This window comes from Cetorhinus maximus, chromosome 8, assembly GCF_964194155.1.
Source record: "Cetorhinus maximus chromosome 8, sCetMax3.hap1.1, whole genome shotgun sequence".
Taxonomy (NCBI): Eukaryota; Metazoa; Chordata; class Chondrichthyes; order Lamniformes; family Cetorhinidae; genus Cetorhinus; species Cetorhinus maximus.
Genome location: NC_135886.1, coordinates 125921458 through 125944077, shown reverse-complemented (window position 1 = coordinate 125944077; position 22620 = coordinate 125921458). Strand labels below are relative to the sequence as shown.

At 44.4% G+C, this 22620-nt stretch overlaps 1 protein-coding gene across 1 annotated transcript in view; it reads left to right on the top strand.

The window, feature by feature from the left end:
- Window positions 1–22620, top strand: part of col4a5 (collagen, type IV, alpha 5 (Alport syndrome)) — a 260823-nt gene that overhangs the window by 163787 nt on the left and 74416 nt on the right. Inside the window, exons 30-35 of the mRNA XM_078547577.1 lie at window positions 314–411; window positions 2307–2457; window positions 4182–4286; window positions 11375–11542; window positions 14432–14521; window positions 17289–17429. Of these exons, the coding sequence (XP_078403703.1) occupies window positions 314–411; window positions 2307–2457; window positions 4182–4286; window positions 11375–11542; window positions 14432–14521; window positions 17289–17429 (753 nt within the window). The remainder of the gene's footprint in view (window positions 1–313; window positions 412–2306; window positions 2458–4181; window positions 4287–11374; window positions 11543–14431; window positions 14522–17288; window positions 17430–22620) is intronic.

The window sequence follows — 22620 nt, the reverse complement described above, 5'->3', positions numbered from 1 at the left end:
TTGATGTAAATTAAGGTTGAATGATTAGGTAATGATAAATGTTAATTTTAATAACATATAATTTGTAAGGGTCCCACCACTCCTCAAAGATGGTTGATTGAACTGAGCAGCGTTTTTAACATAAGCAGAATGTGACTCCTTTGTCTGAATGTGCAGTCCATGTTACAGTGGCCCGCATTGCAGAATATGACCCTCAGACTTTTGGTGGAATTTTCTCTATTCCAAAAGTCAGAGAAATGCTTTGAATTGGAAGGAGGAAGCCACAACTTTGAAATTAATTGCTAAGCTGTGTTATCCGATTACTCTTTTGCAGGTTTGCAAGGATTACCAGGTTCACCAGGTGCTCCGGGAAGCCCAGGAAGACTGGGCCGTGATGGGTCTCCAGGCCAACCAGGGATCCCGGGATCAAAGGTGTGTATTTACTGCTTTGGTAAACGATTGACCTTCAGAACACAGTGTTACCTAGTGGTGATAGTCTTGTGCAGTGATTTCACTGGTGTAACGGACCAGAGTGGGGGGTGGGGGGAGTTATTTTGAACAGCCCTGATTTATCTACTCACTACTTGTCCATAAAGAGAAAGGTGTTCTTGATTGTTGATTCCCCCCTTTGAGTGGTTGTGCACTTTCCCAACCCTTCCGTTTTGGAGTTATCCAATCGTCTATTAAAAAGCCCACAGCAAACTCGAGATGCGGTAAAAGCAGGGGGGTAGTTTATTTTACACACATGCACAAAACACAAAAGGGATTTTGCAACGTCGCCCCTTTTTGCATTCATACAATAAAAGAGGAATAAGGGAAAGAAAGGGATTCAGGGCAAAGACCAGGATAAAAATAAGAATTATGGTTTTACGTGAGCGCAGAGTCCAATAAGTCAATGTCCAAGGAAGGTTCTTTCCGACGGCTTTGGCAGAATTCCTGGCCTTGGTCCTAGGAAATCATTTCAGGTTGAGTCCATTGAAGATGCGGCAAAGTATTCTTGTCTCCTGGATATTAGTTCACTCTGTAGGTGAAATGTAGGGTTCTTTCTGGAAACCAGACTTGGAGAGAGATGGAGGTCAAAGGCAGGCTGCTAGCCTGGAGTCCAGTTCCCTTCAGAAGTTAAACCGCAACTGAAGATAAAATTCAAAAGCTGTAAATTAAAGGAATTCAAACAGCTCAAGTCTCGGTCATGTGACAAGGCAGTTTCTGGTTGAGCTATTCAGTTAACGAGGGACCTGGTTGAAACCCATTGTGTTTTGGAGCAGGTAACGGTGGGGCCGTTAGCACAATATTGGAGATTAGGAGACACAAATAGCTCTACCTTTGCCCATAGCTGGCTGGTACAGACTTATTGTCTACGAATCCTATGTGTTGGCTTGGCTGGAAAACTTATACAATATAAGTCATATTCCAGGAAGTTGATACAAGTCACATTCCAGGAGGATGATAAGGTAGCATTTGTCCATTGAAACAGCTTAGAATCTTCCAGAACTATGAGCATGTGATCAGATGCAGCCATTTTATCAGCTCAGCAATTGCCCATTTTGAAAAACAAGGAAAAAAATATATAAAGTCGTAGATATTTACATATTTTTCTTCCTATCTCCTGGACGGGACACTGGAAAATGACTGTGTACTGAAAATCGGTACTACGGAATTGCCTAGCATGCTGTGACTCCAGATGTTACACAGTGCTTTATTCAATCCTTTTCTGTTCATTGCAGGGATTTTTATCCTATTGTTTAATTTTTCCTATAAATCATGTCCAGCCATGTTTTGCTTCCCAGGAAGGTGGCTGCATTTCCCAGACCTTCCGCCAATGCCCTTGGACGCATTGGCAACCACCTGGGCCTCACTCATTCCCTCTTTACAGAGAGATGATGCAGTCTGCACTCAGTTGCACTCACCTCTCCCCGAATCATGACTGAGGATAAGGAACTAAGTGGAGTGGGGAATTTGCTCCCGAGGTTTTATATTGGATGGTGAATTCCGAGGTCCAAGAGAACCAAGTCAACTGGCATAGATATCTTGTTGGACGTCCTACTTCACATTGTGTTGCTGCAGCAGACAGCAGCGGCAGTATATTTCAAACAACAGCACCACGGACAAGGATCAGTTCCTCAGGGCTTAGGAGGAGGAGTAGGCCCTTCACCCCTTCGAGCTTGTTCCACCACTCAATTAGATCATGGCTTGCTTCAGCTCAATCTAGACATTGAACACTCCTTTCTGTCTACTGTGCAAGTACTATATGTGTATATAACGAATAAACAAATAGAAGTGACTCCTAAGAAATGAGCTGCCTTGTAACTGTTTCCATTTCCATGCAGGGAGATCCTGGCTTTGGGCTTCCAGGACCACCAGGTCCTTCTGGCCTCCGAGGTACCAATGGACTCCCAGGACCTAAAGGTGATTCAGGATTCCCTGGACCACCAGGTCAACCAGGGCGACCAGGAATAGACGGTACAAGAGGAATGAAAGGTACTTTTCATGACATATTACCAAAAGAATCTCCCAAGCTGACTTTGTTAGTCATTGGTGCAGATATTTGTAAAGGTAACGTGAATAGCGTCAGAAGAGACCATGGTACTTTCCTGATGATGAGTTACAGCAGTGTTGCACGCTAACTTCTTATTAATCTCAGGTAGTGATTTGGTTAATGGCAGCTCTCAAGTATGTTCAAATCTCCTAAACGGCAGAAGGATGGAAAATCGGACTCCACCCTTGATTTCACACATCAGTCGGATTTTGATTTCAAGTCACCGCATAGCCCTTTCACTTTTCCTGTAGATGTTGGGCAGCTCAAAACTTCCAACCAACTTCCTGCCAACTGGCAAGCAGGAAAAGCAAGGAGACCTGCATTGATTTGAGCTCCAGCTTACATCTCAAAGGTCATAGATTGTCAGGGGCTGAAAGAGAGAAGAGGGCAGTCATCCACAACTGCTCCTTGACTCATGTTGCAAATACCACTGGATTGAAGCAGCATTACCATTTGTACAAGCAGTTTCATACTTTGTGAGAATTAGTGTCCGTCTCCCTCACACTTGTTAGATGACGCATTCTGCAGGTAGAATCTGAAGTGTCAATTCAGATGGGTTCTAGCAAGTTACATAGTTCTGCTTTCATGCTTGTGAATTGATGCTGCACAATGACATGCAGTTCCCAGCCAGCAATATGATGTGATAAATATATTCCACAACTGTGGGTGACTCAAGTGAGGCTTACAGCCATGAGTGGATTATGGTCACCATCGTAGTTATTGTGCTGCTCAGTGTTCCCTCTAGGGTGAACAGTCATGTAGCAATCTGGAACATACTGCCTAGTGCAGCAAACTGGCAACGCACAACCAACCTTCCCTTTAAGATGCATGCAGCAATCTTAAAGGGACCATGCAGTGTAACAAATGGGCCAAGCACAATAAAGAAAAGTTAAAGGAAACATTGGTACTACGGTGTTGCAGTTTACTTTTCCATTGCTTACATACAAACATTCATTCCACATAATGACCTAGGCTATCTGCCTCCCCTTGTTCAACTAGGACACATTCCAGCACTGAGGTACTGTGACCTACCCTACCCCTGAGATTGACTGACCCCAAGATCAGACAATGACCTCCTCCACCTCAGCTGGCAGATTGCACCAGTTCAGTTACAGAAACTAGCTGCGCCTGCCATGGGTGGAGAAAAATGGTCAGCGATCTGAAAATCTCACCGCTTGTGCATGGCTGGCCGCTTGCGTAACTCTTTTCTCATTCTTTTGCCCCAAGTTCCTTTGTTAACATCTGGATTCTGGATGATTGAGCCCAATAGTTAGCCCCTGTGTTCACCCATATGTGGCCTCTCATAGGACTGACCATGACAGAAACGGGGGAGAGTCAGGAATGCAGTGGAGCCACATTGCTTTCTGGTTCCACCCATACGAAAACCACCAAAAATAGATCCTCCAAGGCGGAGAGATGAGGGAAGGATAGACTAATTTCTCGTTGTAACTCAGTCCTATTTTACACAAGGTGCACTTGTTCTTGTCTGAGCTTCGAAAGAAGCCACCTCAGTCAAAAATCATCTGTCCTTTTTGCCTTTAGATGAGTCTTGGGCAGATGGAAATGCTTCAGATAGTGAGAATCTATGCAGGAGAGAAGTTTAATAGGCATGTTGTTTCCAGAAAATGACGGGATTTTTTTGTAATCCTGTTTTTCTCTTCCCCAGGTGATCCAGGTTTCAGCGGCCCTCCTGGTCCAGCAGGCCCACCTGGAATAGGTGGTCGAGGCATTCCAGGTCCACAAGGTCCACCTGGCCTTTCGGGTCAACCAGGTATGAATTCTGTTAGCTGCATGTCATTCAATCCACCCTGACTGTGAAGTTAATAAAATCTCCAGTAATCTGAATGCCTAGCCATGTAACCATGTAATCTTCACATATTTGTCACCAACCATACCTTGGCACACATACACTGTCCACTGTCTACAAGTCACAAGTCAGGACTGTGATGGAATACTGTCCATTTGCCTGGGTGAGTACAGCTCCAATAACACACGAGAAGCTCAACATCATCCAGGACAAAGCTGCCCACTTGATTGGCACCCCATCTACCACCTTAACCATGCACTCCCACCTCCACTGGTAGACAGTAGCAGCAGTATACAAGATACACTGCAGCAACTCACCAAGGATCCTTCAACAGCACTTTCCAAACCCACAACCTCTATCACCTAGAAGAAAAAGAGCAACAGACACATGGGAACATCACTATCTGCAAGTTCCCCTCCAATTACAAACCATCCTTTACTGTTGTTGGGTAAAAATCCTGAAACTCCCTCCCTAACAGCACTGTGGGTGCTCCTACAACAGATGGGCTGCAGCAGCTCAAGAAGGTGGCTCGCCAACAACTTCTCAAGGGCAATTAGGGATTGGCAACAAATGCTGGCCTAGCCAGCGACGCTCACACCCCATAAATGAATTTTTAAAATGTTGGAGACCATTTTGTGTGCCATTAGCCTTGTAAGAGTGGTTAGGAGTTTGGGCAGTTACAAAGTTGACCTTTTACCAGTTAATCCCACCGAGCTCCTGCCAGATCTAAGACTATTGTCCAACAGAACCCTCAAGGAAATTCAGGGCCTTAATTTATTTTGGTCATCAGTATTCAAGGTGGGGGTTAATGTCAAATCACAATTAGCCTATCCCCTTTGTTGGCATTACTTTGACAAGATCCTAAGATATGCGAAAGGTAACCAAAAGAGGAATAATATGAAACTATAATCATGATTCTGAATGAGCACTGAAATTGGGAATTAGACTGTCCTGTTCAATGCTGCATGAGAAATGTGCCTTTTTCCAAACCTGGCAAGCAGTTATTTGTAAAGTGCAAGTAAGAGAATTTGGCTTGTTAAATCCACTTTCATGTTTGCTAAGAATGGTGTTTCCAGAGTATGAGATGTTAAAAATGTACAGGTAAGTTGTGCTAAAGGGGTGCTGATGTCCTAAGGTGTTTGGCAAACCTTGCTTCTGTGTGGGGAGGAAGGAGAGCATTTTTATCACCATGAAACTACATTGTGCACATGGCTTTATCTTGCTGCATTGGCAGTGGGGGAGGGAGGTGGTGGTGTGTGTATGTGCATGTGTCTGTGATGTGTAAGCATATGTGCAGACTCAGGAACAAAGTTTGCCAAACATGAAAATCATGACCCTTCTCATTTTTATACATGAATCACTATGTTGAAGCTGATGTCTGCTTGTCACTGCACGGTTGAAATGATGGAATCAGTTAGTGCCAGAATTAATTCCTCATTATCCACAAGTTAATTTTGTGCATGGTGGAGATATCCACACACCAATTAGTTGTTCACGCAGTCGAGGTCAGAGGTATTTGAAGAATGTGTCAGGAATTTAGGAGAATTTGCTGGAATGGTGTGATTGATGCACAGCCATGGAATCTGAATGAAGGAACAATATCCAGCAACCAATATCTGTTTAGAACATTTTCTGCCTCTTCCAAAGAGATGAGTGATCATGCCTCTACTGACATTCCGAATGTTCTGTGCACTGCAAGGTTAATGCATGCAACTACCAACAACAGTATATGCTCGGTGTGCATGGCTTCAGCTGGACATCTAATATAATACACTTACTAACACAACCATTTTGCTTCCAAGTGCCCCTTTTAATTTGTATTGTGTCTAGTTCAGTAGTAGAAGAATGTTCAAGTATCAATACTGGTGTGTTTTGGTGGACTGGAATTTTCTGACAATCTTTACTGGATTTACTTTGATGGCATTTTTTTGGCTTGCTGAACGCAGAAGTGATGGGGGCGTTGACAGGAACTGTTCGCTGTGACCTTTCCCCCACCCCCAACTAAAATACTGATCAAGTGGATTATGTTTTTCAATAAAACTTGTTAATAATGCTAGGACAGTGATCTGAAAGGGACAATAGTTTTACAATCTCAAAATTAGTTCTTTTAGCTGGACGGTGGTGCTCATAATGAAATGGGGGCTCTGAATGTAACTTACTTGGCTGCAGAGAGGGAGGGGAAGGTTTGACTATATGTTGCATTAGATATCTTCATACATCAACCAACTTACAGAACAGAATTAGAGCAGGCAATCTCTTCACCCTCAGGACCCTGTACATCTGTTTAGGTTATATTAAAATTTCCTTGGGAGCTCTCATTATCCTGGCCAATATTCTTCCCTAGGCAAACACAACTGAAAAAAACAAATTAACTAGCATTTATCTAAATTCCTGTTTTTTTGAAACCTTGATGTACACCATTTGTTTGCCAAATTTGCAGAGTTAACATATTTCAAAGAACGTAAATTGTCCACTGAGGATTTGATAAGGTAAAGGTGGGCAGGCAATGGCATAGTGGTATTGTCAGTGCTATAATAATCCAGAGACCCAGGGTAATGCTCTGGGGTTCAAATCCTGCCATGAACTCAGTAAATTCATTAAAAATCTGGAATTAAGAGTCTAATGATGATCATGAAGCACTCATCTGGTTCATTAATTTCCTTAGAGAAGGAAATCTGCTTTCCTTAACTCCAGACCCACAGCAATGTGGTTGACTCTTAAATGGCCTAGCAAGCCACTCAGTTGGATCAAACAGCCTCAAAAAAGGAATGAAACTGGATGGACCACCCGGCAAACTCAGCCCTGTCCACCCTGCAAAGTCCTCCTTACTAACATCTGGGGGCTAGTGCCAAAATTGGGAGAGCTGTCTCACAGACTGATCAAGCAACAGTCTGAATCATACCTTACTGAAAATGTCCCAGACACCATCATCACCATCCCTGGGTATGTCCTGTCCCACCAGCGGCACAGTGATGTACAGTTGGGAGGAAGGTTACAGTCGGGAGGGAGTTGCCCTGGGAGTCCTCAACATCGACTCCGGATCCCATGAAGTCTCATGGCATCAGGTCAAAGATGGGCAAGGAAACCTCCTTCTGATTACCACATAGTGCCCTCCCTCAGCTGATGAATCAGTGCTGCTCCATATTGAACACTGCTTGGAAGAAGCACTGAGGGTGGCAAGGGCACAGAATGTACTTTGGATGGGTGGCCAAGTCGTAAAGGAAATAGTTGCTAGACTGGGTCTGCAGCAGGTGGTGAGGGAACCAACAAGAGGAAAAAACATCCTCACCAATCCTGCCGCAGATGCATCTGTCCATGACGGTATCGGTAGGAGTGACCACCGCACGGTCATTACGGAGAAGAAGTCCCTGCTTCACTTGAGGATACCCTCAAAACCCTCATGTTGTGTGACACTACTACTGTGCGAAATGTGATAGATTTCGAATAGACCTAGCAACTCAAGACTGGGCATCAATGAGGCACTGGGGGCCATCAGCAGCAGCAGAATTGTACTCAAGCACAATCTGTAACCTTATGGCCCAGCATATCCCCCACTCTACCATTACCACCACACCAGGAGATCAACCCCGGATCAATGAAGAGTGCAGGAGGGCATGCCAGGAGCAGCACCAGGCATACCTAAAAATGAGGTGTCAACCTGGTGAAGCTACAACACTGCATGCCAAACAGCATATGCAGTAAGTGATAGACAGAGCTAAGTGATCCCACAACCAACAAATCAAATCTAAGCTCTGCAGTTCTGCTACATTCAGTCGTGAATGATGATGGACAATTAAACAACTCACTGGACTGACAAGTGGCAAGTAACATTTGTGCCACACAAGTGCCAGGCAATGGCCATCTCCAACAAGAGAGAATCTAACCATCACCCCATGACATTCAATGACATTACCATCACTGAATCCCCCACTATCAACATGCTGGGAGTTACCATTGACCAGAAACTGAACTGGGCTAGCCATATAAATACTGTGGCTACAAGAGCAGGTCAGAGGCTAGGAATCCTGTGATGAGTAACTCACCTTCTGACTCCCCAAAGCCTGTCTACCATCTACAAGGCACAAGTCAGGAGTGTGATGGAACACTCCTCACTTGCCTGGATGAGTGCAGCTTCCAGAACACTCGAACCTTGACACCTTCCAGGACAAAGCAGCCCGCTTGATTGGCACCCCGTCCACAAACATTCACTCCTTCCACCGCCGACGCACAATAGCAGCAGTGTGTACCAGCTACAAGATGCACTGCAGGAATTCACCCAGGCTCCTTAGACAGCGCCTTCCAAACCCACAACCATTACCACCTAGAAGGACAAGGGCACTAGATAGATGGGAACACCACCGCCTGGAAGTTCCCCTCCAAGTCACCCACCATCCTGACTTGGAACTATATCGCCGTTCCTTCACTGTTGCTGGATCAAAATCCTGGAACTCCCTTTCTAACAGCACTGTGGGTGTACCTACACCACATGGACTGCAGCGGTTCAAGAAGTCAGCTCACCACCACCTTCTCAAAGGCAACTAGGGATAGCCAATAAATGCTGGCCCAGCCAACGAAGCCCACACCCTGTGAATGAAGAAATAAAAACATAAGTATAAGTTCATAAGTAAAGAAAGAAAACTTTTCATTTATATAGAGCTTTTCACAGCTGCTGGACATCTCAAGGTGCTTTACAACCAATGAAGCACTTTTGAATTGGAGTCACTGTTATAATGTAGGAAATGTGGTAGCTAATTTGTGCACAGCAAGCTCCCACAAACAGCAATGTGCCAGTAACCAGATAATCTGTTTTTGTGATGTTGATTGAGGGATAATTATTGGCGAGGGCACTGGTGTTATCTTCTTTCTTGTTCTTCAAAATAATGCCATGGGAGGTTCTACATCCATCTGAGAGAGAAAGCAGAGCCTCAGATTAACATCTCATCTGAAAGACGGCACCTTTGGCAATGCCTAGTACCGCACTGGAGGGTCGGCCTTGAATTTTGTCCTCAGGTTCCATAGTGGGACCCGAATTCAGAGGCAATACTGCTACCAATTGAGCCACAATGTATTAGCAATAATGTATTGGAAGCCATTCTGTGTGCTCAACACTATCATGAGTCCATTTAATCTTTTTCAAAAGTACAACACCAATATTGATACTTGAGATTTAGTGAAGTTTTTTTAAAGTAGTTGCAGAAATCTAAAATGTTTGATTAACCTGTACTCGAAGTTGTTGAACTTCAACCTGCTTGGTTTCTTTTTCTAACCAATGACTGGTTTTACTCTCATTTGCAACTTGTAACTACTTGGTGACTCCCATCTCCCTGATGACCCCAATACGCTGAATCTTGAATCCATTCAGGTCAATCAGGTACTTGCATCAATAACTTGGCTGCGGTTTAATGGTCTGTTATTGAACTTTTTGGGTGAAGGGGGGCAAGTTAACCTGTTGTTTTAGATTTAATTACATCTTACTCTGCAATCGTTTGAACACTGACTTCAAAATGAACAAACTATCTTTCTTGTGTAGAGGAAAAATTGATTTTTTTTTAAGGTTCCTTGCATTCCAAGAAATTGCATTTGTGGAAGCAACTTCTCAGTCAGAGAAGTCATAAGGATGGCTGGTGAAGAAACGTGTGCATCACACTGGTGCTTATCTAAGACTGGTGTTATGTGCATTGTTGGGCCAGAATGGATGAAGCTTTATTCTGTATCTAATCTATGCTACTTGGAAGTGCCTGACACTGGCACTTGTTGAAAAATATTTTACTGGATAACACTGATGTCTTATGTCATGATAAGCATAGAAACTATTCCCACAGTGCTCAAAGGGAAGATCAGATAAAGGAGCGGATTGCTTGATACCAAAGTGCTAGTTGTGTAGAATTTATTCTTTAATCAGTAAATGAAGGCAGGGTGAATTTTCTTCCCATAAAAACTCAAGGAATGCATCTTTGTTGATTTAAATTCAGGCTGGTATTTCTAAGCAAGGGAGCCAGAAGGTAATAATGCCCTTATCTAGATAGTGCTTGCTGTTCGATTCACTCTGTATGAAGTCTGGTCTAGTCCCTTTGAGAAGATGGGTAAGGCAGTGTGAATATTATGCCTCCTAAGAGCTGCCCAAGCCTTTAGCATGGCAGTATTGTTTGTTCAACAAGGCACAGCTGGAACAAGATAATGTGCTTAGGACTAAATAGACTAATATTAGAAATTAAATCCAAACACAGAGTGCAAGACCAACTCAGCCATCCTTGAGACTATAGTTTGCCACTTTGTTCAATGTGAATTTTTGTGGGCTTTTTTAAACTCAGTTACTACTAATATCTAGACTGTAGTTAGGTGGCTGTGAACAAATCTGAGCAATTGTTTGGTCATTACAGTATCAAACTGTATAGTCGGAGGAGAAAGTACGTTTCACAATGGGAAGATTACCAGAAACTATAATAATTATTTATGTGCATATCTATATACATGTGTATGGAAGCTAAATGCAATATTTTATTAAAGTTGTTAATTGATTTTATGGATACACTTTGGTAAGTTCACTACTGCCATACTTCCAACGGGGAATCCGATGCTTGGAGGGAACAGGGGTCAGATAATTGGCACTGCAGTAATGGAGGCCTGTTTCCAAGCTGTTTCCTAGCACTACTGGGAGAGTGGGATGGATAAATCCACTGTAGTGTATCTGAGATTGAATCCTTAACTGTCGTGTAATTATCAGGATTTATCACATGGCATTAATTTGATGTGCAGTCTTGATCCACTTTCTTACAAATATGTGGTACATTGAAATAGTTTGTTGCAAAGAATATCAGCAGCGGCCATACAATATCGAGAACCTAGCAACTAAATAAGACTGAATGAACATTGGAAAATTGGGGGGCAATAATGTGTTTCATGTATAAAAGGGTAATAAAAGATAGAACCGGTTAGTGAAGAAAATATTCAGCAAAAACCAATTTGCTAACTGAAATTTTGAATTCACATTTTAATGCCATGGATTTACTATTATGTAGGATCGTGTTAATCTGTTCTTTGATGTCAACTAGGGCTACCAGGTCCCATTGGTGATAAGGGAGATCCTGGTGCTCCAGGGCTGGATATCCCTGGCCCTCCTGGCGAGAAAGGAAATACAGGATTCCCAGGCAGTCCAGGTCCGGTTGGCCCCCCAGGCATAGCTGGACAACCGGCAAGAGATGGGTTACCAGGTCCACCAGGTAAGACACAAGGGCAATCCTATGAAGCTATTGGAATGTGCGAGATAAATCCTAGCAATTTTTGCAACTTGACCTGATCTGCAACTGGAAAATGCATCCTTCGCTAAAACCATCTTTTTGTTTTCTTGATCCCTTGCTGGTCAGTGGTTCATATTTTAGGTAAAGAGTTGATCATTGAGTTTTTCTTCCTCTGTGGAGGAGTGAATTCTTGCCTTTCACAAGTTTCATTCAAAGAGAAATAAATGATCCATTTTGTTGTTGCGGTGATGGGTGGATTGAGGGAGAGGTTGCCCGGACGCATATTGAGCATTCTGATGAGGGAAGGGTTTGAGCAATGTGAAAGAAGCCAGAGACAGATAGCAGAGGGTTAGGAAGGAGTGCCTGAGCAATACTGATGGCATTTCCTGGCAAGTATTAGGATGGACTCCAACTGTCCAGTTGATCAACTGTCCAGCACCCATGTAATACAGTGCTCCATTTTAACCAGACCCATTATTATGCATTAAATAATTGTTGGCACTTTGGAAAGAAAAACTTAATACAGAACCTTTCTCAACCTCAGAATGTCTAAAATGCTTTACAGCCAATTAAGTACTTTATTATGATCCCAGCTGGTGGTGCTGCTGGACAAGTCAGATCCGAGGGTGGAACCACGCTTGATGGATCCTAACTTTTCATTTTTGTTTAGAAACCTGGAGAGTGGCTACTGAACACAGTCACAGGAGCCAGCTGATGAACTTTTACCAAAAGAATACAACATTTATTAAACAAGAAAAGATGAACTATATCACAATACTCCTTCACCCACACCTATACCTTTACAGATATTTACAGATCTGTAAGGACAACACAAGTTACAAATTCTATCTTATACTCTAATATTTCCAATAAGTATTCAGTCCATGTCAACCAATAGGCACATCACACTCTGAAACCAATGACAGATGACACCCCAAACGGATGCTATGGATCTCTCATCAACTCCCCCCAGATGCTTGTCACACCATGAACCAACCAGTCTCACTGAACTCCGTCTTGCGCACAAGGGTTTGCAATCTCCGCACTCGAAGGACTCACTTTGGAATCTTCTCCCAGACAACGCTTTCGCTCAGACACCTTTCACAAAGGTCTACATCCAGGGTTTCGAACTCCTTTGGATTTTCCTCCCCCTGAGTTGCCACATGCATTCAAGTTTTCTTCCATGCACTCTCTCTAAAACTCAGCCATACCAACAGAACACCACTGCTTTACATGCCCATATTAAAGAGTTACAGACCTTCGACTGTCTCCTTGGACCTTCTGGCTTCCCGCAGGCCTATTTTGCTTTAATTCTGTATCCTGCAGCTTTCTCCCTTTAAGCTTGGAGCCTTCCTCTCTGCTCCTTACTCTTAACTTCACTTAACAGGGCCTTTTCCAGATTCCTGTCTTTGTCCTTTGACTTAGCTGTCCTCTTGGGACCTTTCCTGTTCCACTCCCTAGATTTTGGGACTTTCTTCTTTAATTTTTGGAACATGCTTCTTGCAGTTCCTCTCCTGTGTCCAGCTTCTCCTGGCAGCTGGTTTCAACTGAGCTTTGGTTTGGGACTTGCTCTCCTCTGCTGCTTCTGCTGGCAACTCCTTTCAACGGAACTGAAACTACTTTTTCTGTTTCTCTGTGTTCCTCAGTGGGCCTCCTCTTGTGAGGCAACAGCCCAGGTTTTCCTACCTTGTGTTTGTTTTAACTCCCCTTCAAGAGTCGTAAAACTGCATTATAATGCAGGCATCTTTTAAAGTGAAACTAAACTCAAGCTCCCCCCTTTCTTAATGCACAAATGCAGAAATACAAATTAAACTTAAAGTTAAAACTCATTCCTAACACCCAAAAATGCAAATATGACTTATTTAAAACTATCTCTATTTCCCAACAACTTTTTGAAATGTAATCACTGCTGCAAGCATGCTCTCACAAGCAGCAATGTGTTAATGACCAGGTAATCTATTTTAGTGACATCAGTTGACGGTAAATATTGATCAGGAGACCAGGAAGAACTCTGCTGCTCTTCTTTGGAATAGTGCCATGGAAAGTTTTATATCCAGCTGAGAGAGCGGAAAGGACCTCAGTTTGAAAGACAGCACCTCTGACAGTGCAGCATTCCACTCAGTACTGCGCTGGAGTATCAACCTGGATTGTTGTGCTCAAGTCTCGTGACTTGAATCCAAAACTTTCTGACACTGTGGCAAGAATGCTACCAACTGAGCTATGGTTATCATTTTTCAACTGAAGAGGTTATAAGGTGTTACTAATGACCAACCTTCAGCTGCGTAAAATACCCCACAGCATATTCATCATGGATCAGCCTGGGAGGGAGAACGGTGGGACCAACTTGAAGCATGTAAATCAAACTGGAAATAATTATTACTTATTAATATCAAACTCAGTGCAAGTACATCTCACAGGTCCACGCAGATCTCAAATAGTTGAAAGTTCATTGCTTGGGAGGAAACCTGCATGTGCGGAGCCTGTGAAATAATCATGTAAAGGTTACTTTATGCTCTTGTTAGAGTGCACGGTGCCTGTAGAGATTGTAAATAGCAGAAACGCAGAAAGGACAAGCCCACTCTCTGGGATGCTAAGATAGCACAGACTGAGTTCACACAACCAGTGTGTTTTATTTTGCACTTGACGAATCTCCTTGAAATAATATTGAGTTAGGTTCAAAATTCAAATGCAATGATTACTTGATAGAAAAATGGTCTCATGAAGCCATCAGCCTAAGGAGAACATACGTAAACAGATGCAGGGTCAATCTTGGCAAGAATAAGCTTTACAGATTAGTATACAGTTGTGCGTTGTTCGCCAGCTTTATTACTGAGACTTATGCATAATTTCCTGTCCGTTCTTTATCCACAGGCCCTAAGGGTGATATGGGTGTGATGGGAACTCCGGGTCCTCCAGGTACCTCTGGTCCTTCAGGTATCCCGGGCTTTCAAGGTACAAAAGGTAAACATGAACAAATTAGCGCCGGAGTGTGTCACTGCATATTGTCAGTTAAGGATTTCTCCTCCCAGTTAAAGGGGCTGGGGAATTTGATGATTGATTCTGCTCCCTGGAGGCAGACATACTTCAATCCGGATCAATGGAGTGTGATGTAGCTGCATTACGATAATTCTAGGTACCAGTGTACATCATGCACAGTTACCCTCCTATGGCCGTGGAACAGGAGAGGGACCTAGGGGGTCATGGTTTATAAAAAATTGATTGCCCGTGGCCAATATGGGATGGAGGGAGTGCATGAGGATGTATATTTCGGATGGTTAAATACAAAACTAAAATATTATTCCCACCCTATACAAGACTTTGGTTTGGTGCCACCAATAATCCCGTGCCCAGTTTTGATCCTCTTGAACGATGGGGATACCAAGGGCCTTGAAGTTAACGATATGATACCCAGGGCCGAATTTTCACGCCAGAGGCGGAACTTGGCATCAGGCCAAATCCCGCATCACGTTCCCGGCTTTGTCTCAAGACAGCCAGGAGGCAGAGTTTTCCAGGGGCCCAGTGACCTGGAGAATGGGCTTGCCCCTGTGCCAGAGTTGAAATGGAGACATGCCAAATCCAGAGCCGGCAGGTAAAAAGGCCCACCCCTGTTTCCAAGAAACCTCGGCTGGTTGCTCCAATGCAATCAGCGGCTCATCTATATACAGTTGCCTACTGACCACTTTAAACCACCGACCCCACCCCCAACCCTCACTCCCTCACTCACTATCACCCACTTTATGAATAGAACTCACAAGTCCTATTAATACAGTTGAAAGCCATTGAAAAGTCCGTAAAGCTCCCCAAGTGAACAACAAACTCTTCAGACCAGTTGAGAAAAAACAGTCAAACATTTATAAAATGATTAGGCAGTTGGATTGTAGTCAAGAGCCCATAACTATCTCCAAGTAAACAAATAGACTTCAGAACTGCAATCTCAACAGATGTCCAAACTGAATACATAAAAGCAATGGGAAAAGCTTAAGCAATTAGTCATTATTATCGTACAAGGCTGCACTTTCAATAATATAAAACGTGCTCTAAAATTATATACATATCGTGAACTTTTTTAATACATATGAAGACTTTTCCACATTTACAATGTTGGTCTTTTATTTGACAGCTTGCCAGTTGGTAAAAGTAACAATCTGGCAAACGCACTGTTTAACGGGTAGTTACATCTTCCAATCACAGCAATGTCATGACTCAACCTTACTGAACACAGGCACAACTCAAGCATTTCATGATGAACTGGAAAGGAGACAAAACCATTTTATTTACTCCATACAGCTGGTGTAAAACCTGACAGCTGCTAAAGTCTGGCCACTTCCCTGAAAATTAAAAAAAACTTGCCCGAGACGGGCTCTTAATTAATTAATTGCCTCCTTAATAGGAGTGGGCTTGTTCCTGGACCTGCTCCTTCCTCTGCACTTGTGATAGAGGCGGAATTTCCATGTGCGCCGCTCAGGTGGCCGTTTTTTTTCCCCCGGTTCAGCATCCATTTGTTCTGAAAGAAAACCCAGGCCCAAGTCTCCAGGCTCTTAGTTATCAGGTGTGGCTCGTGAAACTGACACTTTTTTGATTGGAGACTCTGATTTTAATTGGGGTCATGGCAAGAGAGGCCTATGGTTTCCTTGTGAGCCCCAGAGAAGCTCTCCTCTTTCTGCATTGGTAGGGAAAAGGCAGCATCCATGCAAAATAAGAAATCATAGTGGGGGGTCTTTTAACTCCCGCCAATTGACAGGAAAGGCGTGCAAGAGCGTCTAAAATGAAGTAGCTGCATTTCCCACTTTGTTCCTGCCAATCTGCAATTTTAGTGCCGCTCATTCCCTGGTAGGAGCCTTATTAGCAATTGCAAATCAACATCCCATGAGCTATATGGCATCTTAACCCATTCCTGAGTTGAGGTGCCTGGAATGGCTCTTCATCAGTTAAAGCGACTGGGAATCTGGCAAGGCCGCTGAAGATTAGTTCAATTAATTTGGTGAGAGAGCGCTTCAACATAGAAAAATCAGCCAGGCTACTGCTGTGGAGGGATGGTGTTATGGTGCGGAAATCCCTCAACAAGACAGCAATTGGCTGCAGCCACACCCGGACTGGAAGGGAGAGCCTGTAGGCCTGCCTGGTGCATTGGCATCCCAGCCTTGATGCTAGCTGCAGGTTTCAGGCAATTGCCGCCTTCCCCTCCCTGCACCTCCACACAGTGGCAGGAAACTGGAGGCCAACTGGAAAATCCAAGTTGGCCTCCATTACTTCCTCTGAACAAAGCTCTTAACAAGCCTAATTGGCTGGCAGCCCCTGGACCCGCCTCAGCCAAAATGGTCGGGCTGGTGATGGGGTCAGGGAACCAGCACAGCGGCCCCTCCTGTGATTTGCAAGCCCCATCCACTTCATTCCCAACCTCAGAAGGGCCCTGCCCAGTGGTCTCAAATCCTAGGAAATTGAACGGATGAAACTAGCGGCAGAAAAAATCCACTTCAAACTGTGGAGATAGAATCAAGAAGCCATGTCACGTTGATCTTGGCAGCGCTGGGAGGAGTTAAGGATAGACAGACTATGCAATATTTCATTACTGCTTTAATTTTACACCAATTACTTACTTCTTGGATCACTATGGCACATTGTTAATTATTATAAGAGACATGAGTTTTTAAATTAACAAAGATAAGTTTAACCATTTGTTAATTTTATTTTCCGTTTTTAAAAAAAAAATCTGCTCTACCTGTTCCAGGTAATGAAGGCGGCCCAGGTAGTCCCGGAAACCCAGGCAGGTCTGGATATAAAGGTGATAAAGGAGAAGTTGGCCCGCCTGGTCTACCAGGAATAAGTGACTTGCGAGGCAAGGGGGAGAAAGGAGAGCCAGGATTCCCAGGTATGTTGATCATCCTTGTGAAGAGGTGTGGACTTAACTGGCATGTGTAAACTGAGGGCAGTTGCAGAAGGATAGGAGGAGTAAAAATGGTACCTTGACTGTCTTTATGTTTATTAGGAATACCAATCCAGTCCCTTGATTGTGAATAAATGTTATCCTGACATGATATCCATATATAAACAGTGCTTATGAATGCCAGATTGGACTTCAGATACTATCTCTGTCCTCCAGTAATGTGATTTGGAGTTGTCCTGTCAACCTATATACACAGCATCTGTGTGGGTACATATAAGATGCCTGAAATCTGTATTAATATCCAGGCTTCTGGCAATGTGAGTGGTACCATAGGCTCCGGCATGCAAATATTGTATAAACATAGCATACGTCCTTAGTTACGTGCTTGCTGAAAGGATTGAGAAGGGTGCTGTATAGTTGATGGTTGGTGAAATTCAGTACTTAGCAACTGGTGACTTGGCAGAAGAGAAAGCTAGAAGCACAAAGGCGTAGACAGGGATCTGTAGGACAGAATTTTACACTGATTGGGCAGGCACGTGCCTGACATGATCGGATGTGAAATTGCACAAGATGACTTCGGGCAAGCGTCCTGCGTGTTGGAGCCACGCCTGCCATCAATTAAGAGGCCAGTTAAGAAGGCCATTAAAAAGGCAATTGACCAAGATTTCACGTTGCCTGTGCGATTTCGCACTCATCGCATGGGCGAAACGGGTAGGAAGCTGACATTTTGCAAAACCTCATCCAAGGGTCAGATACAAAGGGTCAGCAGCATTGCCAGTGAGGACTTTTGGAGATAGTTGGCTGCTGGTTACTTATTGGTACTTGGCAGCTCCATCTCTGTTCAGGGCTTCGATATTAGCATTTCCAGGCTTCATTTCAGGACTCTTTGGTGTCTCCCAAGGCCCCTGGAGGATTCAGACCATGTGGACCCTTCCAGGTATCAGACAGCCTTCTGTCACCCTGGTAATGGGGATTGTGGTCTCTGCTGGTGGCACCTCCTCTGAGGAGGAAGAGAGGGGCAGAAGGGAGAGGAGGCCAGGTGTCACTATGCAGGAGAGGGACCTGTGGGAGGAGAGGCTCAGGCATAAGGGGTGCAGGGCCAGCAGGTAGTCCAAGGCAGAAGGGTCCACAGAATACACCACTATCCTGCTGCCAGTGTTTAAAGGTGGCGATGCAGCTATCTCAATACGTCCGAGGTGCAATGCCGAAGGAGGCTCCGCCTCTCCAGGGTGACATTTGTCAGATGGTTGGGCCTGAGATCACCTCCAGCTGTGGGGATGGACACCCCATGCCAGTGGCTAGAAGGTCACAGTGGCCCTCAACTTCTATGCCTCCGGCTCTTTCCAGGGCTCAGTGGGGAATCTTTGTGGAGTGTCCCAATCAGCTGTCCACAATTGTGTCAAGCTGGTAACAGAAGCTCTGTTCAGGTGGGTAATGACATTTAATCATTTCCGTATGGATGAGGCCAGCCACGCTGAGCGAGCCAGAGAGTTTGTCGCTATTGTTGGGTTCCCCCGCATCCAGGGTGCAATCGACGACACACGTGGCCATCAAGGCACCAGCGGGTCAGCCGGGTGCCTTCGTCAACAGGAAGGGATTCCACTCCATCAACATACAGTTGGTCTGTGACCTCAGGATGCATATTCTGCAAGTCTGTGCAAGGTACCCTGGCAGCTCCCATGACGCTTATACCCTGAGACACTCCAAGGTGCCTAGGCTCTTCAGTGTTCCAGCCCGACTGGATGGATGGCTGTTGGGTGACAAGGGCTATCCGTTGAAAAGGTGGCTTATGATGCCTCTCCGCTACCCAAGCACAGAGTCAGGGCAGCGTTATAATAGGCTCAGGCCTCCACAAGGGCAGTGATAGAGAGGATCATAGGTCTTCTGAGGATGCGCTTCTGATGCCTGGGCCGTTCAGTGGGAGCACTACAATACCCCCACCCAGAGCGGGTGTCACTTATTGTGGTTGCATGCTGCACTCTCCACAATCTGGCACTGGCAAGGGGGGACCCACTGGAGGAAGAGGATCTGGACACAGCTCCACAGGCCACAGAGGATGAATCCAGTAGTGAGTCGGAAGAGGAGGCTGGTGAGGAGAACACTGAAGGCATGGAGGCAGACCTCTGTAAGCTCCAGGGAGGCAGGGACACTAGGGATGCCTTGATCCAACGCTCCTTCAACTAGGCTGCCAAAGAACCACTCCCACCTCATGCCAGGGCTGCTGCCTCCATCTAAGATGTCCAAAATGCCCCTGACATGTGAACCCAAAGTCCACTCAGTGCCTGTGCAATAAAGTTTAGAGCCACCCACGTCCAGCATTACATACTGACGTACCCTGCACCAAAAATAAAAGGTGAAGCACAGTCAGGCCATCACAACAAAAGGAAATTTACTCTTATTGTCACATTGAAATCACATTACATGACCATCACTGGTGTTAATGTCCACACCAGTAGACATATAAACCAAACATAACTGCAGAAAATCACCCGTGAACAGTCCCTTTTGTGCACATGCTGCCTTAAACTTATGTTTGTGAGTACTGCGTCTTGGTACCCGCACCCCCCTCGCAGGCAGCGGCATAGGAGACAGCCTGCTGATTCTGCTGTCCTGTTGGCCTTGATTATGTTGGCTTAATTTGGATGGTTATTTTTCTTTCTGATTTTAGTTTAGATTCACAGGGTTGTCAACAACCAGTTCTCTAAATGAGATGCTGGTGCGTCCGAGTGGGAGTCTGGAGGTAGATGACTGCTTCGGCTCCCCTTAGGAACTATCTCAGAACTCCTGCTTGGACGCCCTTTAAGAATCGCAAGCTTCAATAACACTAGGTTCACGGGATCATGAAAACTAATGTGCACTTACTTAGTTAGAATTCAAGAGGGGAGTTGGAGGAAAAAAGACGGTCCTTAATGCTCATGAATCATAATGATAAGGGGGAGGCAGTAGAGTAGTGGTATTGTCACTGGCTAGTACCCAGAGACCCAGGGTAATGTTCAGGGAGAGATGGTGGCATAGTGGTAATGTCACTGGACTAGTAATCCAGAGGCCCAGGCTAATGCTCTGGGGACAGGGGTTCAAATTGCACCATGGCAGCTGATGGAATTGAAATTCAATTAATAAAGTATCTGGAATATAAAGCTATGACCATGAAACTATGATTGTTATAAAAACCCATCTGGTTCACTAATACCCTTTAGGGAAGAGAATCTGCCACCCTTAATTGGTCTGGCCTACATGTGACTCCAGACCCACAGCAATATGGTTGACCCTTAACTGCCCTCTGAAATGCCCTAGCAAACCACTCAGTTCAAGGGCAATTAGGGATGGACAACAAATGTTGGCCTTGCCAGTGACACCCACATCCCATGAGAGAACAAAGGGGAAAAAAACTTGTTTGTAAACAGGAGCAGGGTTGATTGTTAGCCTAGGCTTCTCCTGGTGGAGTTTATTTGATTTCTGTCTATTTGGTTTTGAATATTGTTTAGTATGTACACACATATATCCTTCCTCTTCCCTTTAGCTCTCCCTTCCAGAACTTGGTACTAAAAACTGGGCTCTGAGATAAACAACATTGAGTTAGTGACATTATTGCACACGAGGTGTACATGAGATCATACAAACTGAAGAGACTTTGGAACTTTGGTGTCGTATTTGACCCTCATATGAGCTTCTGCTGACATATCCGTGCCATCACTCAGACCGACTATTTCCACCTCTGTAGCATTGCCTAACTGCACCCCTGCCTCAGCTCAGCTGCTGCTGAAACCATCATCCATGCCTTTATTATCTCTAGACTTGACATTCCAGCAAACTCCTATCAGGCCTCCCATATCATATCCTGTAATGAGGTGTAAACTTGAGGTCATCCAAAACTCTGCTGGCCATATCCCAACACACATCAAGTCCTGTTCACCTGTTACCCCTGTTCTTGCTTGTCTACATTGGGTCTACATTAAGCAACACCTCAATTTTAAAATTCTCACCCCTCTTCACAAATTCTTCCAATGCCATGGCCCCTCCTCATCTCTGTAATCTTTTCCAGCCCTACAGCCCTCTGAATACCTGGGCTGTTCTAATTCTAGCCTCTTGAGCATCCCGAATTTGAATCACTCCATCTTAGATGGCTGTGTGTTCAGCTGACAAGAACCTAATCTCTGGAATTGCCTCCCTAAGCCTCTCTGCCTCTCTATTGCTCTTTCCTCCTTTAAGTCACATCTTAAAGTCTCCCTTTTTGACCAAACTTTTGAACAATTGTCCTAATATCCCCTTTTATGGTTTGGTGTAAATTTTCTTTATAAAACTCCTATGAAATGATCAAGAAGTTTTCAGACGACACAAAAATTGCCTGCGGCACATAGTGAGGAAGATAGCTGTAGACTATAGTGAGATATCAATGGACTAGTCAGGTGGGCAGAAAAGTGGCAAATGGAATTCAAGCTGGAGAAGTGAGAGGTAATGCATTTGGAGAGGTCAAATAAGGCAAAGGATTACACAATAAATGGGAGGATACTAAGAGATGTAGAGGACCTTGCACTGAATGTCCACAGACCCTGAAGGTAAGCAGGACAAGTTGATAAGGTGGTTAAGAAGGCATATGGAATTCTTTCATTTATTAGCCAAGGCATAGAATATAAGAGAAGGCAGGTTATGCTGGAAATATACAAAACATTTGTTAGACCACAACTTGAGTACTGTGTGCAGCTCTGGTCACCTCATTAGAGAAGGTACAGAGGAGATCTACGAGGATGTTGCCAGGGCTGGAAAATTGCAGCTATGAGGAAAGATTGGATCGGCTGGGGAACAGAGGAGTCTGAAAGGAAGATTTGATGGAGATGTACAAAGTTGTGAGGGGCCAGGATAGAGTGGGTGGCAAGGGTCTATTTACTTTAGCTGAAAGGTCAGTGACTAGGAGGCATAGATTTAAAATGATTAGTAGAAAGATTAGAAGGATGATGAGGAAAAGCTTTTTACCCAGAGGATAGTAGGGGCCTGGAATTCTCTGCCTGAAAGGGTAATAGAGGCAGAAACCCTCAACTCATTAAAAAAGTGTCTGGATATGCACCTCAAGTGCCGTAACCTGAAGAGCTACAGACCAAGTGCCTAGGAAGTAGGATTAGGCTGGGTGGCTCATTTCTCAGCCAGCGCAGACACGATGGGTCATGTGGCCTCTTTCTGT